Below are 23,536 nucleotides of genomic sequence, written 5' to 3'. Positions count from 1 at the left end.
GAGATGTCAAGGACAACAAGAAGGGCTTCTTCAAATACATCAGTAGCAAGAGGAAGAGTATGGAAAATTTGGGCCCATTGCTGAATGGGGTGGGTGCCCTGGTGATGAAGGATGCAGAGAAGGCAGAGTTACTGAATGCCGCCTTTGCTTCAGTCTCTACTGCTCAGGCCAGCCCTCAGGAATGCCACACCCTGGAGGCAAGAGAGAAAGTCTGGAAAAAGGAAGACTTTCTCTCGGTTGAGGGGGATGAGGTTAGAGATCATTTAGGCAAACTTGACACCCACAAATCCATGGGCCCCGATGGGATGCACCCACAAGTGCTGAGGGAGCTGGCGCATGTTATTGCTAGGCCCCTCTGCCTCATCTTGGCAAGGTCATGGAGAAGAGGAGAGGTGCCTGAGGCTTGGAAGAAAGCCAATGTCACTCCAGTCTTCCAAAAGGGCAAGAAGGAGGACCTGGGAAACTACAGGCCAGTCAGCCTCACCTCCATCCCTGCAAAGGTAATGGAGCACCTCATCCTGGAGGCCATCTCTAAGCATGTGGAGGAAAAGAAGGTATCAGGAGTAGTCAGCATGGCTTCACCAAGGGGAAATCATGCTTAACCAATCTGATAGCCTTCTCTGCTGGTATGCCTGGCTGGGTAGCTGAGGGGAGAGCAGTGGATGTTGTCTACCTTGACTTCAGCAAGGCTTTCAACACTGTCTCCCATAACATCCTCATAGACAAGCTCAGGAAGTGTGGGTTAGATGAGTGGAGAGTGAGGTGGCTTGAGAAGTGGCTGAATGGCAGAGCTCCGAGGGTTGTGCTCAGCAGCGCAGAGTCTAGTTGGGGGCCTGTAGCTAGCAGTGGCCCCCGGGGGTCAGGACTGGGTCCAGCCCTCTTCAACTTCTTCATCAATGACCTGGATGAAGGCACAGAGTGCACCCTCAGCAAGTTTGCTGAGGATACCAAACTGGGAGGAGTAGCCGATACCCCAGAGGGCTGTGCTGCCATTCAGAGAGACGTGGAGAGGCTGGAGAGGTGGGTGGAGAGGAACCTGCTGAAGTTCAACAAAGGCAAGTGCAGGGTCCTGCACCTGGGCAGGAATAACCCCATGCAGCAGTAGAGGTTGGAGGTTGACCTGCTGGAAAGCAGCTCTGCCGAGAAGGACCTGGGAGTGCTGGTGGACACCAAGTTAAGCATGACCCAGCAAAGAGGCCTTGTGGCCAAGAAGGCCAATGGTATCCTGGGGTGCATGAGGAAGAGTGTTGCCAGCAGGTGGAGGGAGGTGATCCTGCCCCTCTCCTCAGCCCTGCTGAGGCCACACCTGGAGTACTCTTAGTAGTGCTGGGCTCCCCAGTCCAAGAGAGACGTGGCACTACTGGAGCAAGTCCAGTGAAGGGCTACAAAGATGATTAGGAGACGGGAACATCTCTCTTATGAGGAAAGGCTGAGAGAGCTGGGCCTGTTTAGCCTGGAGAAGAGAAGGCTGAGAGGAGATCTTATTAACGTGTACAAGTATCTGAAGGGAGGGTGTCAAGAGGATGGGACCAGACTCTTTTCAGTGGTGCCCTGCGACAGGACAAGAGGCAATGGCACAAACTGAAAGACAGGAAGGCCTGTCTGCATATGAGGAAAAAGCTTCTTGACTGTGAGGGTGACAGAGCACTGGAGCAGGTTGCCCAGAGAGGTTGTGGAGTCTCCTTCTCTGGAGATGTTCAAAACCCGCCTGGATGCGATCCTCTGCAACATGCTCTAGGTGAGCCTGCTTTAGCAGGGGGGTTGGACTTAGAGGATCTCCAGAGGTCCCTTCCAACCTCAACCATTCTGTGATTCTGTGACAAGGATCCCTGGCCCTGTTTTGCTTTGACTATGTAAAAACCTCCAGGGCACAGCTTGAGAATGGCCCAAATGTCTCAGATGTGGGAGAAACCATTTTGTATGATCTGCCTGGGCAACATGGGAACTGAGCTCACAAAACCCAAAGCCTAAGGTATGGGGTGTCTGGAAACCCCAAGCTGCCCCTTAGATGTGACTCAGCAGTGCTTCGCCAGCTCCTGCTTTCTGAAGGCGTCTGCTCCCTCAAGGATGTTCCTGCACATGCTCCACTCCCCATCTCCCTGCTCTGTATGGGACACCAGGCAGGCTCTGGATCTCTTTGCACTCTTCGTACAGGAATGTGGCCATGGAGGCAGGATACGCAAGTTGTGCTGCACAGCCCTGAGCAGTGCAGAGCTTTCTGAGCTGGCTCCTGCAAGAGCACCTGCTCCGTGGCAGGACAGAGGCACCCTGGCAGCCAGGCTAGCAAGCCCAGCAAGGACACGCTCACAGCAGTGTGCTGTGCAGCACGTGTTTACCAGTGCATGTCTGTGCTGCTGCAGGGACGTCTGCCTGGTGCACCATTGCTGGCCATAACGTGGTACAGGCAAGACCCTACAGCCAAGGGCAAAGGTGGGGAGCACCACAGCTGCTTTCTGTTCCTTTGCATGCTTAGTGTACGGGCAGGGTCTGGCCATGAGAGCCTCAGGCGCAGCTGGAGTCAAGACAAGAGGTAATCTTACAAGCCCTGCCAAAACACTTGTCAAGCCCACCATCAGACCATGCCTCCCAGGTTAAAGTGAGTGCCAAGCCCAGGCATGGAGGATGGAGCCTGTTTCCCTGGGGCTGGCACTAAGTGGCTGAGCTGTGATTTACGGTGCTGCTTCAGTTCCCAAGGCGCCCGCTGATCCCTGCAGAGCTGCACTATAAATCCTTTCCTGGTGGGGCGCTGCCAGTTGCTTTCTCCAAGAAGGCTGCTCTGCTTGCTCCCTGTGCTGTGCGGACACCTCTTTCTGCGGATGGCTGCAGAGCACAGGTAAACTGCGTAATCATGCCTGATTTCTACCTGCATTTCAACCTCCGACCATCACGGTGCGGTCATTTGAAGTGGTGTCTTCAGTAGCATCAGGTATTTCTCTGCAGTGTTTCATGAAAGTTAGGCGTAGCTTCCACAGTCACTTGCCTTGCCTTTGACACCCTAGACATAACCACAGAGAGGCAGGGGAAGGCACGTAAGTGCGTTCCTGAAGCTAAGTCATTCGCTGATGAAAAAGGAGTTGGGACAGAAGAGCAGAGGATCAGCATTGAGGACAACGAGACATACCCTAAAATTGCACCCTGGGGCTTGTGGACAACAGCTCTTGCCTGCAGAGACAGGGCAACAGAGGCAGGGTGCTGTGTTACGCGTTCTTTAGGTTGGCCACAGCTACGAGAACACACTATTGGATGACAGATAAAGTTTGGTGTCAACAAGCGCAAGGTGTGAGCTGTGGAAAGAAAACTTCATGTCTATTTGTACGCAGCACTAAGGGACTCTGGTGAGTCTAGCAGGCAACGGTGTGCCAAGAAGCATAGGTGGGAAAGCAACTAGAGGAAAACTTGCATGAGAAAAAAGTGGATTTTGAGCAGCAAGAGAAATTGCATGAGTGAGGGAAAGAGTATGTGCTGTCTCAGCAAGGGGACATTGCTGGCGCCTGAATGGGTGAGGGCAGCCCAGGCAGCAGCAAAGTCAAGTGGGAAATGTCATGCTTTCCAGAGCTCTGAATGAGGAGGTCTGGAAATGCCTGTCCTCAGAGTAGTGGGGGCAAAAATGCATTCTGATTCTGATTTGGAGCTCAGCTAGTGGCTGAAGGGGGCTGGGTGCTAGCAGAAGACTCTCTGCAAGCTGTGAGAGCCAGGAGTGAGTCTCAGCTCACACAGATTTCCATGTGCATCCTGGGCTCATCCTAAGCGCAGGCTGGAATGACACCAAGGGCACCGTCTTCCCTCCCCACCTCAGCCCCACACCCAGCTTTGAGATGAAGTCTCTGGTCAATGGAAAATATCCCACTCTCTTCAGAAGTCACCCCACTACTTTTTTTAACACGATTTCTCTCATTTATCCTCACCCGAAGGATGAGGCTTTGTTACAGCTGTGGCTGCCTACTCAGCCATCACTTGCTGCCTGTGTAATATGCACAGACTGCAGAGGAGTCACCACTTGACCTATTCCCAGGTAAAATAGTTAATTATTTTTCAACACAAACTGTTTTCCAGCCCCCAAATTGTTTTGACCTCCTCTAAGCGTTCTCCAACTTCCTACCTATTTCTAGGAAGTACAACCACTTGCATCTTACAGTGGTGAATTTCCCAGTTTCTCAGGGCCAAAGCGGTGTGTTTGCTGTAGCCCCCCCATACCTGCACAATCTTTTTGTCCTCCCTGTTTACCCTTCCACCAAAGTGTGTGCCATCTGTGGATTTTATCAGCAGTGATTTTATAATTTTCTTCCACAATGCTAACAGAAACCTTAGAAAGGATCAGAGTTAATCTGTCCCCCGGCAGAGAAAGCTGGAATCTTCTCCTCCCACACCTTTTCTCCTAACTAACCAGTCCGTTGTTTTCCCTGCAGGTTGGCAAGCAGTGACACAGGATAAGGAAAGGCCTCTCCAGCAATGGCCACTAATGGCAGCTCCAAGCCTTTGATGTTCCTACTGACTGGTTTCCCTGGCCTGGAAAATATTCACCCTTGGATTGCCATTTCTATAAGCCTGATGTATCTCGTTGCTATTTGTGGTAACTGCACTATCTTGGCCATCATCCAGGCAGAGGCGAGCCTGCACAAGCCCATGTACCTGTTCTTGGCTATGCTGGCTGTGACAGACCTGTGTCTGGTTGCCACCACCCTGCCAACCATGCTCTGCCTCTTCTGGTTCAACTCCCGAGCAGTCAGCTTTGATGCCTGTGCCACTCAGATGTTCTTCATTCACTCCCTGTCCTGTGTGGAGTCTGGTATCCTGGTGGCGATGGCTTTTGACCGCTTTGTTGCCATCTCCAACCCCCTCAGATACTCCCTGATCCTGACTAATTCCAGGATAGCCAAGACAGGGTTGGCAATGGTTTTCAGGGCTGTCTTCTTTGGGCTCCCAACCCCAATCCTCCTCCGGCTGCTGCGGTACTGCAGAGTCAACACTCTCTCCCACTCGTTCTGTGTGCACCAGGACATGATGAAGCTTGCCTGCTCGGACAGGAGAGTCAACATCATCTACGGCCTCTTTGCAGTCCTGGCCACATTTGGCATTGACTCCCTGCTCATTCTCCTTTCCTATGTCATCATCGTGAAGACAGTCTTCAACATTGCCTCTGGGGAGGAGCGCCTCCGGGCTCTGGACACCTGCGTCTCCCACCTCTGTGCTGTCCTCATCTTCTACATCCCCCTCATAGGGCTGACCATTGTGCACCGGTTTGGGGAGCATGCTTCCCCGCTGGTGCACATCCTCATGGGCTTCATCTATGTCCTCATCCCCCCCATGCCGAATCCCATTGTGTACAGCATCAAAATAACCCAGATCCGGCAAAGGATCCTCAAGAGGCTGCAGAGCAGCCCGGCACTGTGCGCACGTTGACCTTCTGACCAAGGAAGAGCAGAAAGAAGGGGCCCTGCTCCGGGCCAAGCGGTGGGTGCAATTTGTGTTGTGACTTAACGAGCCATGAACGCTGGCAGCCGGCTTCTAGCCATCCTCGCTAGCTCTGTGACCCACGTGCCTGTGGGACTGCTGGCCTCCACCATACCCTGTGCACCATCTCCTCCAGAGATGTACCAGCAGAAAAATGTACAAGGGACATGCACGGCTATATAGCAGACTCATATTGCTATGGGCTTAGGACAAATGTTCTCCTGGGCGAACTGCCAGGCTGAGGAAGTGTGGTCAGTATACTTGTGTTATAAAGTCTCGTTCAGTGGGGACTTTCCTCTGCGCTGACAGCCTCGGTCTCCCCAGCTGCACTTTCAGCTCTGGATATTGGTACGAATAGGTATGGTATGGGTGCCTACATCTAAGAATAAAACAGCACAAAAAGCATCTCCCGTGTGGCTCTGGCTTTTTGCTTCTGTCCTCACCATCATCCACAGCATTCATTCTTTGCTCCAGATTATTAAGCAGAAAGGTTCATATCAAAATAAGAGAAGCTGAGCAGAAAGAGTTTCTCTTAAATTTCAGCTGCGCTGCGGGATGAAGGTGCAATTGCTGACTGCACCTAGGGAAAGGTTGCCTGTGTGAGCAATGTGACCCCTCTACCAAAGCCTGAGCTGCAGCTCTGTGCACTGCTCCCCCTTCCCGTCCAGCCCTTCACACACTGCCTGAAGTCCTCTTCTGTGGCAGCATTAGGGTTTTGCTCCAGGAAGGACTGTTCAGCTGGGCTGCAGATGGATTTGGACCCTGTGTGAGGTTGGCAGGGGTGCAAAGCCCAGAGGGTGTGGTGGTGTCGTGTGTGTTGCTGAAGGCCTCTCTCTCTGGGCTCCACAGGGCCCCAGTAGTTCTTTCTAAGTCTGCATGGTACAAGCGGGTGCAGATGCTGGAGTGGGCAACTTGCCTCCAGGTGGAGACTTTGAGGCAGCTGTGGCTGCCCCAAGAGGCAGTGAGCACGTGGTAGCCACCCGATTATTGACATCTGAGCCTGTTTGCCCCTGAGATAGACACGTGGTTAATCGCTGGGAGCTGGAGCAAGGATAAAAGCTAGGTGTCCAGGAATGGCTTCACTCAGCAGCAGTCCCAGCCAGGCTGTTTGGTGTCATCACCTTTCCTCTGGCTCCCAGCAATCACCACAGGCAGTGAGGAGGGTTGAAACAGATCCACACAGAAGCAATCAGCTGAGCATCTCAGGTGGATGAATGGCCTTAATGGAAATGTGCGACACTGCTTCGTAGACACTGCTACGCACTCCCCTCAATGGACCCTGCCTGCAGCCAGGACGAGCTCTGCAACAGCTCCTAGTCCTCCGGGTTGCCAGTCACTGCTCCCTTCCAGCAGAATTAGGTATGTTGGCAGATTCCTCTACCTTTATCTTTCAAAAGCAAAGCAAAGGCTAGTAACCAGATCATGTTAACAGGCCAGGAGAGAGCAGTAGGTCTAAATCCTATCAGAATGCTCCATTGGGCAAGCGCAAGCATTCAGAACTGCCCGGCTCTGTTAATGCCTCCATGACTTGTGGACCTGGTCGGCCCACGCCACATGGTGCCCGTGGGTTCGGGGGCTTGCTGCCCCCACTCTCCTGTGTCTGTGTGCTGCAAGGAGGGCACATCGTTGGCCGAGTAAGAAAAGGCTCAGCTGCACTCCAGTGGACAGAACCCATTGCTTTTTGACTTTGGTCCATCCATGGACTCTCTTCTCATGTTTGACTGTAGACGCTTGGCTCCTGCCTGCCCTGCTCTGTGGCTGTGGGTCAAGCAATGTATGGTACTACTAAATTAAAGCAAAGCTGCTTCACTTCTCACAGCTGAGTTACAAGACGATATATAAACTACAACACTGTATATAGACTGAGCTTTCAAATACGCTGTTGTGTGTATTGTGCATATTGAAGTTCTTTCCTGAAAGATCAAATATTTGAAGGTCTCTGTCCACAAATGCACAGCTGAATTATAGGAGATAGTAAGTATTGCATACAGTGTCCTAGAGAGCCATATCCTACTACACCCCAGTGAGCAGACCACATAGAACTTGGCAGATGGTCTTTTGTTTCTCGCCTGATATCATGGACAGTGAAGACAGCCAAACATCTGCTGTGCCAAGGACTGCTGTTGGCAGAGAGTCACCAATCTTTTTTCTGCTGGAAAGAGTTCATGCAGTCTCTGAGAACTGCCTTTTTATCAATCTTGCACTAAATTTGAGGTCACTTTTAGATCAAAAAAAAAGGTCTCCTAAAGAAGATCAGAGAGCAAAGAAAATATTTCCATTTTTGTGCAAAATGTTATCCTATGACTTTTCATTGTAATAACGGTGTCCCAGACAAAACTTTCAAAGCATTATGGGTGTGCTAATCCAGGCACTGGTTTCAACATTGCACTCTATAAGACCCAATAGGGCATAAGTATTCCTGTTTTTCATCTTCATCAAGACTGTACATTTGGCCTCGAGTTCATCTTGTTTAAATTAGAGAGAGCAAAACCCTCCAAATAAATGGCACAGAACAAACGAGCGTTCACCCAATTCCTTCTCCAATAGTCATTAAAAAAAATCACCAGGGATGGTGAATCCGGTACAGCCTTAATGGAACTGTTGCAATTTTATATTTATAATTGAAGCGTTGTCTTGTATCTAATTTGAATTTGTCTGCCTTCAAACTTCCACCATTGCGTCTTATTATATCTTGGGAGCTAGGCTGAAGAGGACTGAGCTAAAATCTTGTCTCTTGAGTTTGTGACTTCTAGTTTGTGATTTTTCAGACTTTCAAATTCACTTTGATAAACCCAGTAGCCTGAGCTCCTTAGAGTTTTTCACAATAAGGCATCTTTTTCACGATTTTAATCATTCTCACAGCTCTCCAATGTGTCAGAGAAAGAGAAAAGAAGTGTATGGGAAAGACAAGATACGGAGAGAATACTAGTAGCTTCACTTTCTAACGTCTTTGGAAAGGATAGTAAATAAACATGCCGGAAGCATTTTTTTATGCAAGTAGAGCTTTTGAAATATCTGTTCACAAAGTAATTGCATAGTTTTGTCTCTTGGAATCGGACTAGAGCTGTTTGAAATTTCATATACAAGTCTGAGGCATTATTCTGTGCGGTATTTGCTAAAAACTCATGGGCAAGCAAAACTACTGACTTAAGTTCTGGCCAAAAGGGGTGCTGAGGTGCAGCAAAGGGAACTTGTTCGTTGTGCACAATGACACGTGCCATCGATAAATATCAGTCCTCCAAGGTTGCCTGAGGAATTCATGCACCGGCGATGTTGCCCACCAGTCAAAGCAGCTCTCCTTACTGACTTGTAACAGACAGGTACTTGTACAACCACTACGTGGCCGGAGGAGGTAGGCTCCTGTTTGGATTTACACCCTAATAAGTGCCTTGCTGGCATGGACTGGTTCGGATTTGTTCTATAAACCTAGAGGAAGTCTACCAGAACCAAGGAATCTGGAAAGATATTCTTCAGGTCAGCTTCTAGCCCCTGGAGAGCCAGAACCTTCACCTTTTCTTGACAGATCATCAAGAGGGAATGATAGAACTGGGTACCGCAAGTTTAGAGAAGATTTTACAAAAAAAGAAAAGAAAACCCTATTTGTAATGCATAGCCATGCTGCAGAAGCAACAATCAATATTCACCCACCCAGGAGGCACTGGAACACATGGGTAAATAAGGTTAAGGCAGGATGAAGACGTGCAATAAACACCTTGTTTTCATTGTGCATTTGTAATGAACATATGTACAGAAAAGGAACTATTTTTGTAAAGGTTCTGCAGACCTTCCTGCTTTTGCACATAACCCCCAGAGTTGAGCAGGGACTCCTCTCCCTGAGGGGATTGTTTTTTGTTTTATTTTATTGTGGGATCTTTAGCAAACTCCCCGGACAGTCACTAGCATCAGGTGTTTCAGAAACAAAGGGATCTCAGGCCGGGGTTCATTCCAGATCTTTTATCGACAGCATAAGCCCAAGATTTTGCTTTTGCCTACTTCCTTTCCCTTGAGCCCTCTGGAATGCCTCAATTCAAATTGGCAGTGGGATAGCACAACTAAATGTCATCTCATCTCTTGTGATCCTTTGCAGGAAGCACACTTTGAGGGGTTCAGCTCCATCCCATGTGCCATGTTTGTGTTCAATGACACGCAGATGAAGCCCACAGTATTCCTGCTCACAGGTATCCCTGGCCAGGAGGCCATGAACCTCTGGATCTCCCTCCTGTTCTTCTCCATGTATGTTATTTCCATGCTGGGCAACTCTGTCATCCTGTTTATTATAAAAACAGACCTGAGTCTCCATGAGCCCATGTACATCTTTCTTTCCATGCTGGCTCTCACAGACCTCTGTTTATCCATCTCCACCATGCCTACTATCCTGGGTATATTCTGGTTTGACTCCAGAGAGATCAGCATCGATGCCTGCTTCGTCCAGCTGTTTTTCATCCACTCGCTTTCTTTCATTGAATCCTCTGTGCTTTTGTCAATGGCCTTTGACCGCTACATCGCCATCTGTAACCCACTGCGGTATGCATCTATCTTAACTACCCCTAGAATAGTAAGAATGGGACTAGCATTCATGGTGCGAGGTGTGGCTCTAATATTTCCACTCCCCTTCCTCCTGAAAAGGTTTCAGTATTGCCGGCACAATGTCCTCTCCCATTCCTACTGCCTGCACCAGGAGGTCATGAAGCTGGCCTGTTCTGATATCACAGTCAACAGCATCTACGGCTTCTTTGTCATCATCTCTACCGTTGGTGTGGACTCGCTTCTCATCCTGTTATCGTACATAATGATCCTCAGAGCTGTGCTGAGCATTGCCTCCCAGGAGGAGCGTTTCAAGGCCCTCAACACCTGTGTGTCCCATGTCTGTGCCGTTTTGCTGTTCTACACGCCCATGATTGGCTTGTCCGTAATACACCGATTTGGGGGCAGCTCTTCTCCCCTGGTGCAGATTCTCATGGGTTACGTCTACCTGTTGCTCCCACCCCTGATGAACCCCATCGTCTACAGTGTGAAAACCAAGCAGATACGAGCCCGCATTGCCAGGGTATTCTTCAGGTGACAAGGTCCTATCCCCACTCTGCCCCACCCCTGTCCCCAGTGCAGCTGGGAAATACCAGTTGGTTTAATTCCAAGACAAGACAGCTTGTAAGGGTAACTTTGCGTGGGCTCACTCAGATCTCACAGCACATCTCTACATGCAATAAAGAGAAAGGCTGAAGAAGTTTTTTCCTTTCTCCATGCAATCATGCACATGCTGTAAGTGACAGCAGGACTAGTCTTCTCAAGTTTTGTCTGGTATTCGTTGTGCTGGCTGAGCAAAAGACCTGCACCAGGTGTGCCCAGTGCCTGGGTATCCAGCTGTTTTCACACACCTTCCCCACACTCTGCATCTGGTGCTTGGGGGTGAGGTGTGTGACAGGCGTGCTGGAAGCACAAAACACGCACTTGTCTGTTGGACTGGTGCAGGCATGACTGCACACTGCCAGGGGGTCTTCCTGCAGAACTGCTACCCTGCATGAGAGACAGAGGAGGGAGCTTGGGGGCAGGAAGTGGGTGCTTGACATTTAGGAGTCCCAGCAGGACGCTGACACTCTGCACCTGTCTTTGCAGCACTTGTAGCACCCCACACTTACAGACTGGGAGGATCCACCTCCAGTCCTTGGAGGATCAGGCCCAGCTGTTGAGCTGGCGATCTCTGCCCCAGCCAGGTGTTGGATGATTGCTTAAGAAAAGCTGCCAACCAGTTGAATTGAGAGTAGCTCCAAGCTGCTCTGAAACTCCTGCAGCTAATGAGGCCTTGGCCAGGATGGCCAGAGGCTGCTACCAGCTCTCCAGCTCGCTCCCATCCTCCTAGTGGCTGCCTCATGAGACTGCGGTTAAATTCCTTGCCTGGTCAGCCCACCTTTGGCAAGTCAACCACTTGTTTAAAGCCAGTACAGGCTGGATATCTACCTGCACTTCCATGCCCCCACCTCAGCCCTCACCTTAGCTTGGGTACTTGCAGTCCCCTCGGCAGTGCGTGCCCAGAGCTTGTGCTCTCTTGGCAGGTGCCAGCGGTAAAAGCCCATGCCAAGCCTTAGTCCATATGGGGCTGACACCCAGGTAGCTCCTGTGTCTGCATCGCCCCGGGCGCTTGGTCCTGCAGCCACACCAGCAGCACATCCAAGACACCCCAGCAGCACTGAGCGCAGCACAGTGCCAGCAGTCACTAGCACAGGCATTGCTGCTGGGGCAGAGTGCAGGGTTGGGACTGAGGAGGGAGCGGGATGTGTGTAATGCTCTCCGCCGTCGGCACTGGCAAATGTGTGTCAGTGCTGAAAACTGGATGGATAGTCAGTGCACAGCAAAGAAGCTACAAATGTAAGAGGAAGACCTTAAAAGAGGGAAAGAGAGTGATCTGCTTGCACCATGTCCTCTGATGCTGGGGTATGCTTGATGTGAGGTGGCCAGGAGGTTTTGTGGGAAGACTCCAGTGTTGACACATGGCAGCACAAGCCCTGGAGGCAGATACCTTTGCACTTGCCACAAGTACTGTCCTAGGGAGCTGAAGCCCCTCTGGGGCCTCCCCACCCTCAGAGGTCCGTTCACTTGGTGGCTTTCCAGGCTTGTGCTCTCACCACCTGCCTAGCTGGTGGGCATGTCTACCCTTCTCATGGTACTACCCCAATGCACAGATAGAGAGGGCTGGGGGAAAGGAGGGGAGAAAAACAGGACTCTGTAGCCCAGCCATGGGAGTAAGCCTTGCTCCAAGACTGTTTATGCATTTTGATGAATGACTCTTTAATGCAGCTTGTTTCACTGACTCCAGAGGGTGGAAATCAGACCTCCTCCTACCCAGGAGGCCATGGAAACCCAGTCTCCCATCAGCAAGAAGTGCTCTAAGCACCTTGCCGTGGTTTGCCAGGTTTAACCTACTGGAGAGAGTGACAGCAGCACATACCACGTACTGGACCCAGTCTTGACCCCTGGGGGACACCACTAGCGACCAGCCTCCAGCTGCGCTTGGTGCTGCCCATCACAGCTCTTTGAGCCCAGCAGTTCAGCTAGTTTTCACTCCTCTGTCTCAAGAGGCCTGTGCAAGAGGTGACTATTTTGGTGTGCTGGGTGGCTGGCATGGTGAGGAGATGATTGAGAATTGTGTCACAGTGCAGAGCTGTGCATGCAGGAGGACACGTTTAAATGAAGATGTACAGGCAAAATTATCAGGAGCAGCTGAGTTATTTCAGCACAGTGCTGTGCCCCAAGTGACAGGTAAGGGTGTGCCATAACACAGGGCAGCCTGAAGTTTGTCCAATCTCTGCAGCACCGGAATTGGCCCGGACACCTTTCTCTTCCTACTGTTCTGTCTGTGAGGTGCAGGTCTATCAGCAGCTTGGGAAGCTGTTTTTTCCAGAATTCTGGAAAGTCTCCAGAATTTCCTCCATTGTCAATGGTGTTCCCACAGAGGGACGGGGAAGCACAGTGAAGTGGCTCGATGCACGTGCTGCAATGCTGGGTGCAGAGCACGCTGCTCAGCCTGCCAAAGAGCTGAGCAGCCCTTTGATGCATGGCACTGGGCTCCTGGAGACACGTCTGGAGGCAGAGCCCATTTCCAAATGTTCAGCCTCATGCCCAGGGCTAGCTCCCACCACGGGCTGTACCCACAGTGTCCCAGGTGCTGTACAGATGCAAAAGAAGAGCTCACAGTCAAAATCAGCTCTTCTCCTATGGTGCTCCCAGCATATCCCCCTCACGTGCACCCTGAATTCATTGTTCGTAAAGCAGGGCCTTCAGCAGGACTGTGGGATGAAAAAAGCTGTTCCAAGACAGTGGTTTGTGACTATATTTTTCCTTCCGAGGTTTGCCTATTTGTGGCAGAACATAGCTTGTGTACTAGCTGTAGAACACAGGGATGGGAGACATCTGAATTGACAAGCTCTACTATGAACACAAAAATGCAGAATTTAAACTCAGCAGGAAGATGCTCACTTTGGACTTGGCAAGGCCATTTTTGACTCTTACCTTCAAAATGCCCTGGAAACTAAAAATGCAGACCTTACCCTTTCCTGAGATGTCTGTTCCGTGCAAGATAACATGACTCCTTGTGATGAGACAAAGGCATTTCCCACCACCGCCTTCCTCCACAAACACTACCTGTTTGTGTCTGTGACAGACAAGATCAGGAAGCCTTCAGGAGTGCAGATGCTTTTGGTCATGGCAACTGTTCAGGGCCTAGCATGACGGGGTATGAGTCTGTGAATACTGTTGCAAGTGGTAATTGTGCAAGCGGTTCAAGGGGAATTTGAAAGATAGGAGTCCCTTTTCTTTACTACTAGAGTCAGCGTAAATATTTCCCCTGGCTTCAGTGAGGTAGGGCTGAGTCTGAGCCAGACAGGGTCTGAATCCAGGAAATCAAAGCAGAACATACTGTTCCTTCTCCGTGCTTCATTCTTGCCTCTAAATTTGTTTTGCTAGCTACAATAGCGTAGTTGATAAGCATTGTTCTTCACTTCACAGCTTAGGAGCTTAAGCAAATCTGCACGGCGCTCATGTCAGCATTCAAGAACACCGTATCAGACCTACATTGTTCCCCCTGACAAGTTTCCCAGGTCGGAAGATTTCTCACCTCTGGGTTGCTCTCCTTTTCTGCTCTATATATTGCTATATAAATCTTGGCAGCAGCATCATCTTTTATGCAAAAAGACAGAACTGAAGCCCACGTTCTCTTTCTTGGCCGTGTTGTCCCTCAGTAACATCAGTCCGTATTTGTCCTCAGTACATATTGTGCTGGGTTTATGCTGGTTTAACTGCAGGGAAATCAGATGCAATGGTTCCCTCCTATCTTCTTCATCCACTCACCACTGTTCATGGAGCCATCTGTGCTCCTGTTGATGGCCTTTGGTAGCTTTGCGGCAAACCATGACCTCCTGCAGTACAGGTCAATTTCAACCACTTGCAGGATGACCACAATGGGGGCTGGTGTTCATGTCCTCAGTGTCTCGGGAGGGAAAGTGCCTGCAAGTTTTGGGCTGGATACATAAAAGAGGGTGCTGGAAAAGCAGAAGAGGCAAAATCACAAAAACTGGAAAGCGGAATTTTATTTTTAAAATTAACCTACAACCGTTTCAGCCCCTTCTTGTCGTTCTGCTCCAATGTGCATTGGTAAAGCAGAGAGCACTTCTGTGGGGATCTTTCCTTACCCTGAGTCGTAAACCCAGCTTGGCAGGACACAAGGTGGGAGGTGAATGTGGAGGACGCTCTGCGCACGGTGGGCAGGGTGGACTGGCAGACAAGTGCTCTGGGCTGAGAGAGGCACTGCGAGACCACAGGAGAGCAGCGGAGGGGCGGCAGGGCGAGGGCTGGCCGAATTGTGGGATCCCACTGATGAGGGAGAAACCGGGAGCCGATGCACTGCATGAAGGGGTTGATGGGGCAATAACATCTTCGGAGAGCTCAGAGCTGTGACTGAGAGCACAGCCTGCACATGCTATCTGCACACAAAAATGTGCACATGGCAATAGATTTGTGATCTTCAGCCTAAAGAAAGTTTCTAGGGGGAAGTCTGGATGAATCACCACCTCATCATTGCAGGGTAAAGACACAGAGCAGAAAAGCAGAAGGAAGAATTTTGTCAAACACAGGAAATGCTCAGGTGGGTCGCAGGGAGTTGTACATCTACTCTGGTAGCAGGTGACCTTTAGCATCAACAAGGCGAGGTCTCAGTAAGGTCAATTATTTTCAAAAATGGCCAGGTTGGAATTTCTTCTGAAATCCACCTTGCTGTCCCCACTCCTGTTATCTCAGTGCTCTGAGCAGACACTGCTTTACACTTTCAACAATCCCATGTGTTGTATCTCCAGCCATTTTGCATTTAAACTGGTTCTGCAACTCAGAATCACAGGATCACAGAATGGTCAAGGTTGGAAGGGACCTTTGGAGATCATCTAGTCCAACTCCCCTGCTCAAGCAGGCTCACCTAGAGCATGTTTCCAAGGATTGTGTCCAGACAGCTTTTGAATATCTCCAGGCAAGGAGACTCCACAACCTCTCTGGGCAACCTGCTCCAGTGCTCTGTCACCCTCACAGTGAAGAAGTTTCTCATGTTCAGCTGGAACTGTCCTTGTTTCAGTTTGCACCCATTACCTCTTGTGCTGTTGTTGGGCTCCACTGAAAAGAGTCTGGCTCCATCCTCTCTACACCCTCCCTTCAGATACTTGTACACATTGATAAGATCCCCCTCAGTCTTCTCTTCTCCAGGCCCAGCTCTCTCAGCCTCTCCTCATAAGAGAGATGCTCCAGTCCCCTAATCATCTTAGCAGCCCTTCGCTGGACTTGCTCCAGTAGCTCCATGTCTCTCTTGTATTGAGGAGCCTAGCATTGGCCCCAGTGTTCCAGATGGGGCCTCAGCAGGACTGAGGAGAGGGGAAGGATTACCTCCCAGTAGAGGGGGAGGATTACCTCCCAAACTCCAGCTTGCCGAAGCAACAGTCACTGCTTTCAAGCCTCACAGTCCTCCTTGCCCTTCCCAGCTGCATAGTTTGAAGCACAAAGAGATGGTGGCTCTTACTTTTCACCCTCAAATTTCATACAGACATGCACATTCTTCTCGCAGAAAACTTTTTGCTTTCTAAGCAAGGTGCTTCATTAGTGTCTTGCAACAGTGACCTGAAGGGGTTTAAATACGTGTAGTTTAAATAAAGTTCTAAACCTTGGAAATTTCTCAGTTTTCCCCAATTCCGTGTCACATCTGTATTACTATTTAGTAGCCACCCAGAAATAAACCTCTTTGGGAGCTCTTATGCCTTCCTGACAAGCATTGCTATAACCCCTCTTTTGTTTTTAAATGGGATCTCAAGAGAGCGTGAGCCTGCTCTTTGCCAGCCTTGCCTGTGGCCATGACGTGGCACCTGTGAGCTTGCAGGGTGCATCAAGAGGCAGCGAATAGTGTGGTACTTGTGTGCCCCCTTCACCATACCTTAGAGGGCAGCAGGAGTGAGGAGAGCCATTGCCCGCAGGGTCCAAGAAGAGATGTCCTCCTCCAGGCCAAGCTGGTGAAAGGATGGTCCGGCAGTACATTCCCATGGGCATGTTCCCATGATGCCTTTAACAGAGGTGTGGGGCAGTAAACTCGAGCAAGAGAACAGAAACAAATAGTTGGGACAAAAATATCTTCTTACCAGCAAAGCTGTTGGAATAATGGGCGTCTAACAGAAACTTAGTGTTCCTCCCGTGGTCTTTGCCTGTGAAATCTCAGGAGTATGCGGCGCCGAATTTGCTTAGTTTTCACACTGTATACAATAGGGTTCATCACTGGGGGCACCAGCACATAGACATCAGCCATGAGGACATGCACCAGGGGAGAGGCATGTTTCCCAAACCGGTGGATCATGGAAATGCCAATCATGGGGACGTAGAAGATCAGGACAGCACAGATGTGGGAGACACAGGTGTTGAGGGCCTTGAGGCGTTCCTCTCGGGATGCAATGCCCAGCACCGTGCTGATGATCAGGATGTAGGAGAGGACAATGAGCACAGAGTCCAGGCCCATGGTGGAGACAACGACAAACAGCCCAAGGATGCTGTTGATTCTTCTGTCAGAGCAGGACAGCTTCATGACGTCCTGGTGCAGGCAAAAGGAGTGGGAGAGGACATTGGGAAGGCAGAACTGCAGCCGGCGGAGAAGAATGGGGGTAGGCATTACCATAAAAGCACTCCTTACAGCAAATGCCAGCCCAATCCTGAGGACAGTCGAGTCTGTCAGGATGGAAGTGTACCTGAGGGGCTGCTGGTTGGCCACAAAGCAATCTCCTTCTCTGGAGATATTCAAAACCCACCTGGATGCCATCCTGTACAATGTGCTCTAGGTGACCCTGATTGAGCAGGAGATTTGGACTTAGACAATCTCCCGAGGTCCCTTCCAACCTCAACCATTCTCTGATTCTGTGATTCTGTGATGCTGTCTCTTGTGTGTGGCCAGTTGTTGCCAGGTTCAGCTCAGCTCTGGGAGGGACACCTGGGGTAGAGGTGCACTAGGAAGTACCTGGGCCCGTTACTGCATTGTGGAGGGGGCCTGGTGACAAAGGACCTGGAGGAGGACAAGCTACTCAGTGCCTTCTTTGCCTCAGCCGTTCAGGTGCAAGAAAGACCCTTCAGCAGTCCCAGGCTCCAGAGACCAGTGGGAAAGGCTGCAGCAAGGAAGACTTCCCCCCGCAGCAGGTTATGGAGCACTTAAGCCAGCTGCACACATCCAAGTCCATGGCACCTGAGGCCAGGCATCCACGCACCCTGAGGCACCCGCCCACTGGCACTGGGCAGCCACTCTCCATTCTCGGGAAATGGCCATGGCAGTGAGCACAGGTTCCCGAGGATGGGGTGCCAGCAAATGTCACTGCCATCTTCCAGGAGGACAACATGCATCTTCCGGAGGACTACAAGCCTCTCAGCCTCCCCCACACTCCTGGGAAGGGGATGGAGCAAGGGACCCTGGAAGGCGTGGTGAACCCAAGGAAGGGCGCAAAGGGGCCTGGGAGGAGCCATCGTGGATGAAGGAAGGGGAGATCATGGTGGGCCAAGCGGAGAGCTGCCAGGGCCATGAGGTCCCTCCTAGGCCTTCGTGGCCCTCAGCAGTCTCCCCTGGCACCTCCACCCACACCCTCTGCCTGACCCATGGGCCTGGCAGCCCCGCAGGCAGCTCCCAAGCAAGCTGCCCTCTGCCCTGGCCAATATCTGCTGCCTCCTGGGCACGACTTGGGCCAGGGCTCCTTGGCCTGGGCCCACGCGTGCCCAGCTGGCCGCAGCGTGGCGGGGGGCCGAGGGGCAGTGCCCGGCCCTGCAGCAGCTGCCTTCCCAGCAGCCAGAGAGCCTGTGCGGGCAGAGCTGCGGGCAGAGGCGTGAGCGTGGGGCTGCCAGGGCACGGGCACATGGACTCCCTCGGCACCAGGCAGCTGCAGCGGGACAGGGTCCGCGGCACCCTGAGGCCGGGCGTGCTGTCAGCATGCCCTTGGCTCCTCGAGCGTCCTGCCGGCTGGTGCTTTCTTGGAGGCAGCAGCCCTGAGTTGGGCATTGCGTCGAGGGTGCCTGCACCACCCGGCGGGCGCTATCCCAGGCCTCCCGCGCAGGGCCTGGCCAGGCTGCTGCCTCCGCAGCCATGCGGGACCTCCGGGGAAAGGGCCTGACTCTCCATGCCAGCCCTGGCCCTGGCAGCTCCTCAGCTGCACACGGATGCAGAGCAGAGCCTCGCTGTGACCCAGGCGTGCCACGAGAGCCCGCTCGCGGGGGAGCCTGCGGCAGCGCGCGGTGCGCTGGCGCTGGGCGCCGTGTTCGGGGAGACATCGCTGCTGGCATTGCCTGCATGGCCAGGACACAGGGGTCTGGCACTGCCAGGAAAAGGCCACCGCCTTCCTATGGGCTTGGCAAAGGTGACGGCTCTCGGGTGTGTTGGGGTTTCTGCCGGCCGCAGCCGTGCGGGGCTTGTTCTGGCAGTGCTGGGAACTGCTGGCGTTTGGGGGACAGCAGTGTCAGCCGAGGCCTGGCGGTGCCATCGCGCCCCAGGGGTGTTGCCGTGGTGTCGCCATCGCATCACAACGCGGAATCTTTCTGGCGCTGGGGCTGGGGCACCTCCGGGGTCACTTTGCCTGCGAGCGAGCGAGCGAGTGCGTGAGCGAGCAAGCGAGCGAGCGAGCGGGTGAAGAGCGCGGCTTTGCGCTGCGACCCAGGAGCGAGGCAGCGGGGTAAGAGCTGCCTCCTGCGCTCTCTGCCCAGGCTCTGCTGCCCTCGCGGCGCTCTGCCTGCCTTTGGCCAGGCCCGTGCAGCGAGCGCACTGCGCCCTTCTTCCTCCAGGGTTGCTCTCGGCGGCCTCGGCCTCTTCTCCCGGGGCAGGTTGACGCCGTCAATCTCGGGGCACGGAGCATCGTGCGCAGGGTGAGCCCAGGAGCAGAGCAGAGGCTCGGGGCCGGGGAGGCTGGTGCACGGGCACGGGAAGGGAGCTGCTGCGGGGCAGTTTGGGTGCCGCTGCCCTGCCTTGTGCCGGGAGGCTGAGGGTCGCTGTCGGGGCAGCCCCGCTAAGAGCCGCGTGCCGCGTTTCGGCTTGCCCTCTGCAAACAGGACGTGGGCGCAGAGCGCTGTGCCGGCTGCACGCTCGAGGCGCCCTCGCTCCGGCAGCATGGAGCCTCGCGTGCGAGCCGCGTGCGAGCTCGTGGCCCTGAGCCTGCTGCTGCTGCTGTGCCTGCTCGACGTGCCCTCGGCCTGGAACATCGTCGCGGCGCTGTGCGCGGCGGTGCTCTTCGTGCCGGGCGTGAGGAGCCGCTGGCCCAAGGTAGGAGGCAGGCAGAGACGCCTGCTTTTGCCCGCTCTGCCCTCCGGCAGCGCCTGCAGCAAGGGCACCCGCACTGGCCTGCCCCAGAGCTGCCTCCACCCTCAGCTCTGCCTTCCCAGCGCAGCCCTTCCGCGAGCAGGGGGCACCTGGGCGCAGCTTGCATGCTCACCACTGACCACCGCTTGCTTGGCCTCTGTAGGGGCCCCGGGGCGACGCTGGCAGCCTGGGCAATGGCAGCGTGCAGGAGCCCAGAGGTGAGCAGCCCCGTGCCAGAGCGCAGCCGCGCTCCGCAGCGCCTCCTGCCCACAAACCCCCTGCTGCCTGCGCCCACCACCCTCTGCCGTGGCTGGGGCTGCGCGCAGGGGCTGCCCTCGCTCACTGCCTCTCTGCCTCCTCTTCCAGCAGCCTCCTTCCTCCCCACGGCAGACGTGCAGGAGCCGGCAGGCAGCTGGCAGGCAGGGTAAGCGGAGCCCTTGCCTGCAGGGGGGCTGCCCCACGGCCACGCAGAGACCCACGGCGGGCACCAGGGCTTCCTGCTGGGGGACAACACGCAGCCCTGCGCTCCCTCCTCACCTCCTTTCTCCTTCCCAGCCTCGCAAGCAAGGACGCCTTGCCCACTGGACTGCCTCACGAGCCCTGCCTGCAGCACACGTACACCGCTGACCTGCTCGTCCCTGTGGCCCAACACACGCTGCTGCTGCTGCCCACTGCCCCCACAGCTGCAGGAGACCTGGCACAGCTGGTCAACCCCGCAGCCCCACCGGCAATCCCAACATGCCGGCGTGTGCGCTTCGGGGCCAACCAGACCGTGTTCCTCAGCAAGGAGGACCACAAGCTGCTCGACTGCGTGCCCAAAACCCCACACGTGGACTGGCCAGCGCATGTGGCCCGCAAGTCCATCCTGCTGGGGGCCTGGGCACCCGTCCCACTTGCAGGCCAAGGCGCAGCTCGGCATCTCACACCCCCCGTGCAGCCCCACGGCCCAAGCCAAGCGCGGCCCTCGGCTCCCACGGCCCTGACGCGCTGGCCCACCGTGCAGCTCTGGCCCCCGTCAGCGCAGCCGCCCTCCCCTCCCGCTGCCCACGCTGCCGCCGCTGCTGACTGCAGAGCGGCGCTGGGCTCCCTGCTGTGCCCGGGCTGCACTTGCGGCGCCTTCCGAGCACTGCGCAAGGCCATGTGCAGATGCGCCGCCCTCCTTGGAAGGGGGCCGCGAGCACCCGCGAGGCACCAGGCGAGGAGCCGCTGCCGCACGCAAGCAGGGAGCTCAGCGCCCAGCCACAGGCGCCATTAGCGAGCGCCCTGCTGAGCTCAATGCCCTGCTCACCTTGGGGCCACTGCAAATAAATCTCTGTGCACCAGTCAGTGGGTGTCGAGAGGGATTCTTCTTCCCCAAAGCCACCGAGCCCCTGGGTGGGAGCCATTGCCACAGGCGGGGATAGTCGCAGCAGGACACGGGTGCCTCTGCCGGGACCTCTCCTTTGCCCACAAAACCTCTCGCCTTCCCCACACGGCCGTGCAGGCAGGCAGCGAGCACAGGCATGGAGCAACACACACCACTGCTCTTGCCCAGAGCCCTTGGAGCTGGAGCAGGTGGGGAAAGGCCCAGGCCAGAGTCGAGGAGCCACCAGCAGCCCTGGGCATGGCTGAGGCAAGGAGGGCACCGCTGTGCTGGCCACGGCCCAGCAAGGAGCCCAGGGCACGCAGCGTGCACCGAGGCAGCGAGAGGGAGGGCAGGTGTGGCAGATGGGCAGAGCAGGGCCACAGGGCTCCTCGTGCAAAGCAGCCCAGCGCATGGGCTCTCTCCACCAGGGCACAGCTCAGCGCAGGGCTGCGCACAGGCGCTTTGGGCTGGGCATCCACTGACACCTTTGGAGCAGAGCAGCAGCAGCTGCCGCTCCCTCCCCAGCCTCAGGGACAAGTGTCCTTCAGCTCCATGGTGCTGGGCGTGCAGGAAATCCACCTCCCTAAGGGGTTCACACGTGTCTTTGCCAACAGGTTGGCCAGCCTGGTAAGGATGGCTTTAAACTAGGAAAGTTGGGGGAAGGAGAGAGTTAGAGAGACAGGGTAGTCATCAAAACGCGGCTCAAGTCAGGACACCTGCAGTGGGTGCATGCCCAAGGAAATATGCAGAAGACATGACTCTGGGGGATCCTCTCACACCCCTCCTGGGAAATCTGCATGCTCAATTCCCTCTCTAAAAGTGCCTGTACACCAATGCGCACAGCATGGGGAATGAACAGGAAGAAGCCCCCCAGGGTCACTGCTGGGTCCAGTCTTTTCCAGCTTCTTCATCAATGACCTGGAGGAAGGGACAGAGTGCACCCTCAGCAAGTTTGCTGATGATACAAAACTGGGAGGAGTGGCTGATACGCCAGAGGGCTGTGCTGCCATTCAGAGGGACCTGGACAGGCTGGAGAGGTGGGCGGAGAGGAACCTGCTGAAGTTCAACAAGGGAAGTGCGGGGTCCTGCACCTGGGGAGGAATAACCCCATGCAGCAGTAGAGGTTGGAGGTTGAGCTGGAAAGCAGCTCTGCTGAGAAGGACCTGGGAGTGCTGGTGGACACCAAGTTGAGCATGAGGCAGCAATGTGGCCTTGTGGCCAAGAAGGCCAGTGGTATCCTGGGGTGCATCAGGAAGAGTGTTGCCAGCAGGTCGAGGGAGGTGATTCTCCCCCTCTACTCAGCCCTGCTGAGGCCACATCTGGAGTAGTGTGTGCAGTTTTGGGCTCCCCAGTGCAAGAGGGATGTGGTACTACTGGAGCAAGTCCAGCGAAGGGCTACAAAGATGATTAGGGGACTGGAGCATCTCTCTTATGAAGAAAGGCTGAGAGAGCTGGACCTGTTTAGCTTGGAGAAGAGAAGGCTGAGAGGAGATCTTATTAACGTGTACAAGTATCTGAAGGGAGGGTGTCAAGAGGATGGGGCCAGACTCTTTTCAGTGGTGCCCAGCGACAGGACGCGAGGCAACGGGCACAAACTGAAACACAGACAATTCCATCTGAACATGAGGAAAAAGCTTCTTGACTGTGAGGGTGCCAGAGCACTGGAGCAGGTTGTCCAGAGAGGTTGTGGAGTCTCCTTCTCTGGAGATATTCCAAACCCGCCTGAACATGATGCTGTGCAACGTGCTCTAGGTGACCCTGCTTGAGCAGGGGAGTTGGACTAGATGATCTCCAGAGGTCCCTTCCAACCTCAACCATTCTGTGATTCTATGATTTCCATGGGTGAAGGAGAGCTGGGCTCGTAACTCATCATGCAGTTTTAGGAGATGAGTTTTCATCACAGTTAAAAATCACTTTGCAGCTGCACTATGTATCCCATTGCAAACCATTCCTGCTCTTCCTAACACAACCCCCCGTGTAAGTATCATGTGCAGGGGAAGCTGCAATGCATTGTGGTCATGGCAGTGCAGCATGTGCAGAATTACATGACCTCAAAGAAGAGAGCAGTTTGCTGAAGCGCCATGTCCAAGGGACTAGGATCTCAGAGGAGTTCAAGGGCAAGTGAAGACCTAAGGAAAGCTGGCACTTCCCCAGATCCCATGCCAACATGATTAGGGTAGGGACAAAACAACACAGAAAGTTAAGGAGTCCTATTAAAATATTGGAAAAGAATTTTGTAGAACAATGTTTCAGCGATGATGCCATTTGGATGTTTCTGATAAGAAAGGAACAAAACCTTATGCAGCATTACAGGGTTTCAGTGTGACTTTCAGACCTTGTGTTTTTGTTATTGCCACAAATGCTTAAATAAAGTTGCAAGACAGGATGGGGAGGAAAAAGAAAAAATG

The 23,536-nt window shown here is 53.6% G+C and overlaps 3 protein-coding genes across 3 annotated transcripts; 2 read left to right on the top strand and 1 right to left on the bottom strand.

Moving 5' to 3' along the window:
• Window positions 1-4,449: 4,449 nt before the first annotated feature.
• Window positions 4,450-5,400, top strand: LOC136991031 (olfactory receptor 51G1-like). Its single transcript, XM_067289509.1, has one exon. The coding sequence runs from the start codon at window positions 4,450-4,452 to the stop codon at window positions 5,398-5,400; it is 951 nt and encodes a 316-aa protein (XP_067145610.1).
• Window positions 5,401-9,577: 4,177 nt separating this feature from the next.
• On the top strand, window positions 9,578-10,513 carry LOC136991088 (olfactory receptor 51G2-like). Its single transcript, XM_067289578.1, has one exon. The coding sequence runs from the start codon at window positions 9,578-9,580 to the stop codon at window positions 10,511-10,513; it is 936 nt and encodes a 311-aa protein (XP_067145679.1).
• A 6,135-nt stretch (window positions 10,514-16,648) lies between these two features.
• LOC136991030 (olfactory receptor 51L1-like) lies at window positions 16,649-17,278 on the bottom strand. The gene has a single exon (XM_067289508.1). It carries the CDS (start codon window positions 17,276-17,278, stop codon window positions 16,649-16,651), a length of 630 nt encoding a protein of 209 aa, XP_067145609.1.
• Window positions 17,279-23,536: the final 6,258 nt, after the last annotated feature.

The sequence above is a fragment of the Apteryx mantelli genome, chromosome 1 (genome assembly GCF_036417845.1).
Source record: "Apteryx mantelli isolate bAptMan1 chromosome 1, bAptMan1.hap1, whole genome shotgun sequence".
Taxonomy (NCBI): Eukaryota; Metazoa; Chordata; class Aves; order Apterygiformes; family Apterygidae; genus Apteryx; species Apteryx mantelli.
The sequence above is the reverse complement of the archived record's forward strand: the minus strand, read 5'-3'. Positions and strand labels throughout refer to the sequence as shown.

Bases quoted from the DNA above. Each gene is read 5' to 3' on its own strand.
- LOC136991030 (XM_067289508.1), bottom strand. From the start codon at position 17,278: ATGGCATCCAGGTGGGTTTTGAATATCTCCAGAGAAGGAGATTGCTTT.
- LOC136991031 (XM_067289509.1), top strand. From the start codon at position 4,450: ATGGCCACTAATGGCAGCTCCAAGCCTTTGATGTTCCTACTGACTGGT.
- LOC136991088 (XM_067289578.1), top strand. From the start codon at position 9,578: ATGTTTGTGTTCAATGACACGCAGATGAAGCCCACAGTATTCCTGCTC.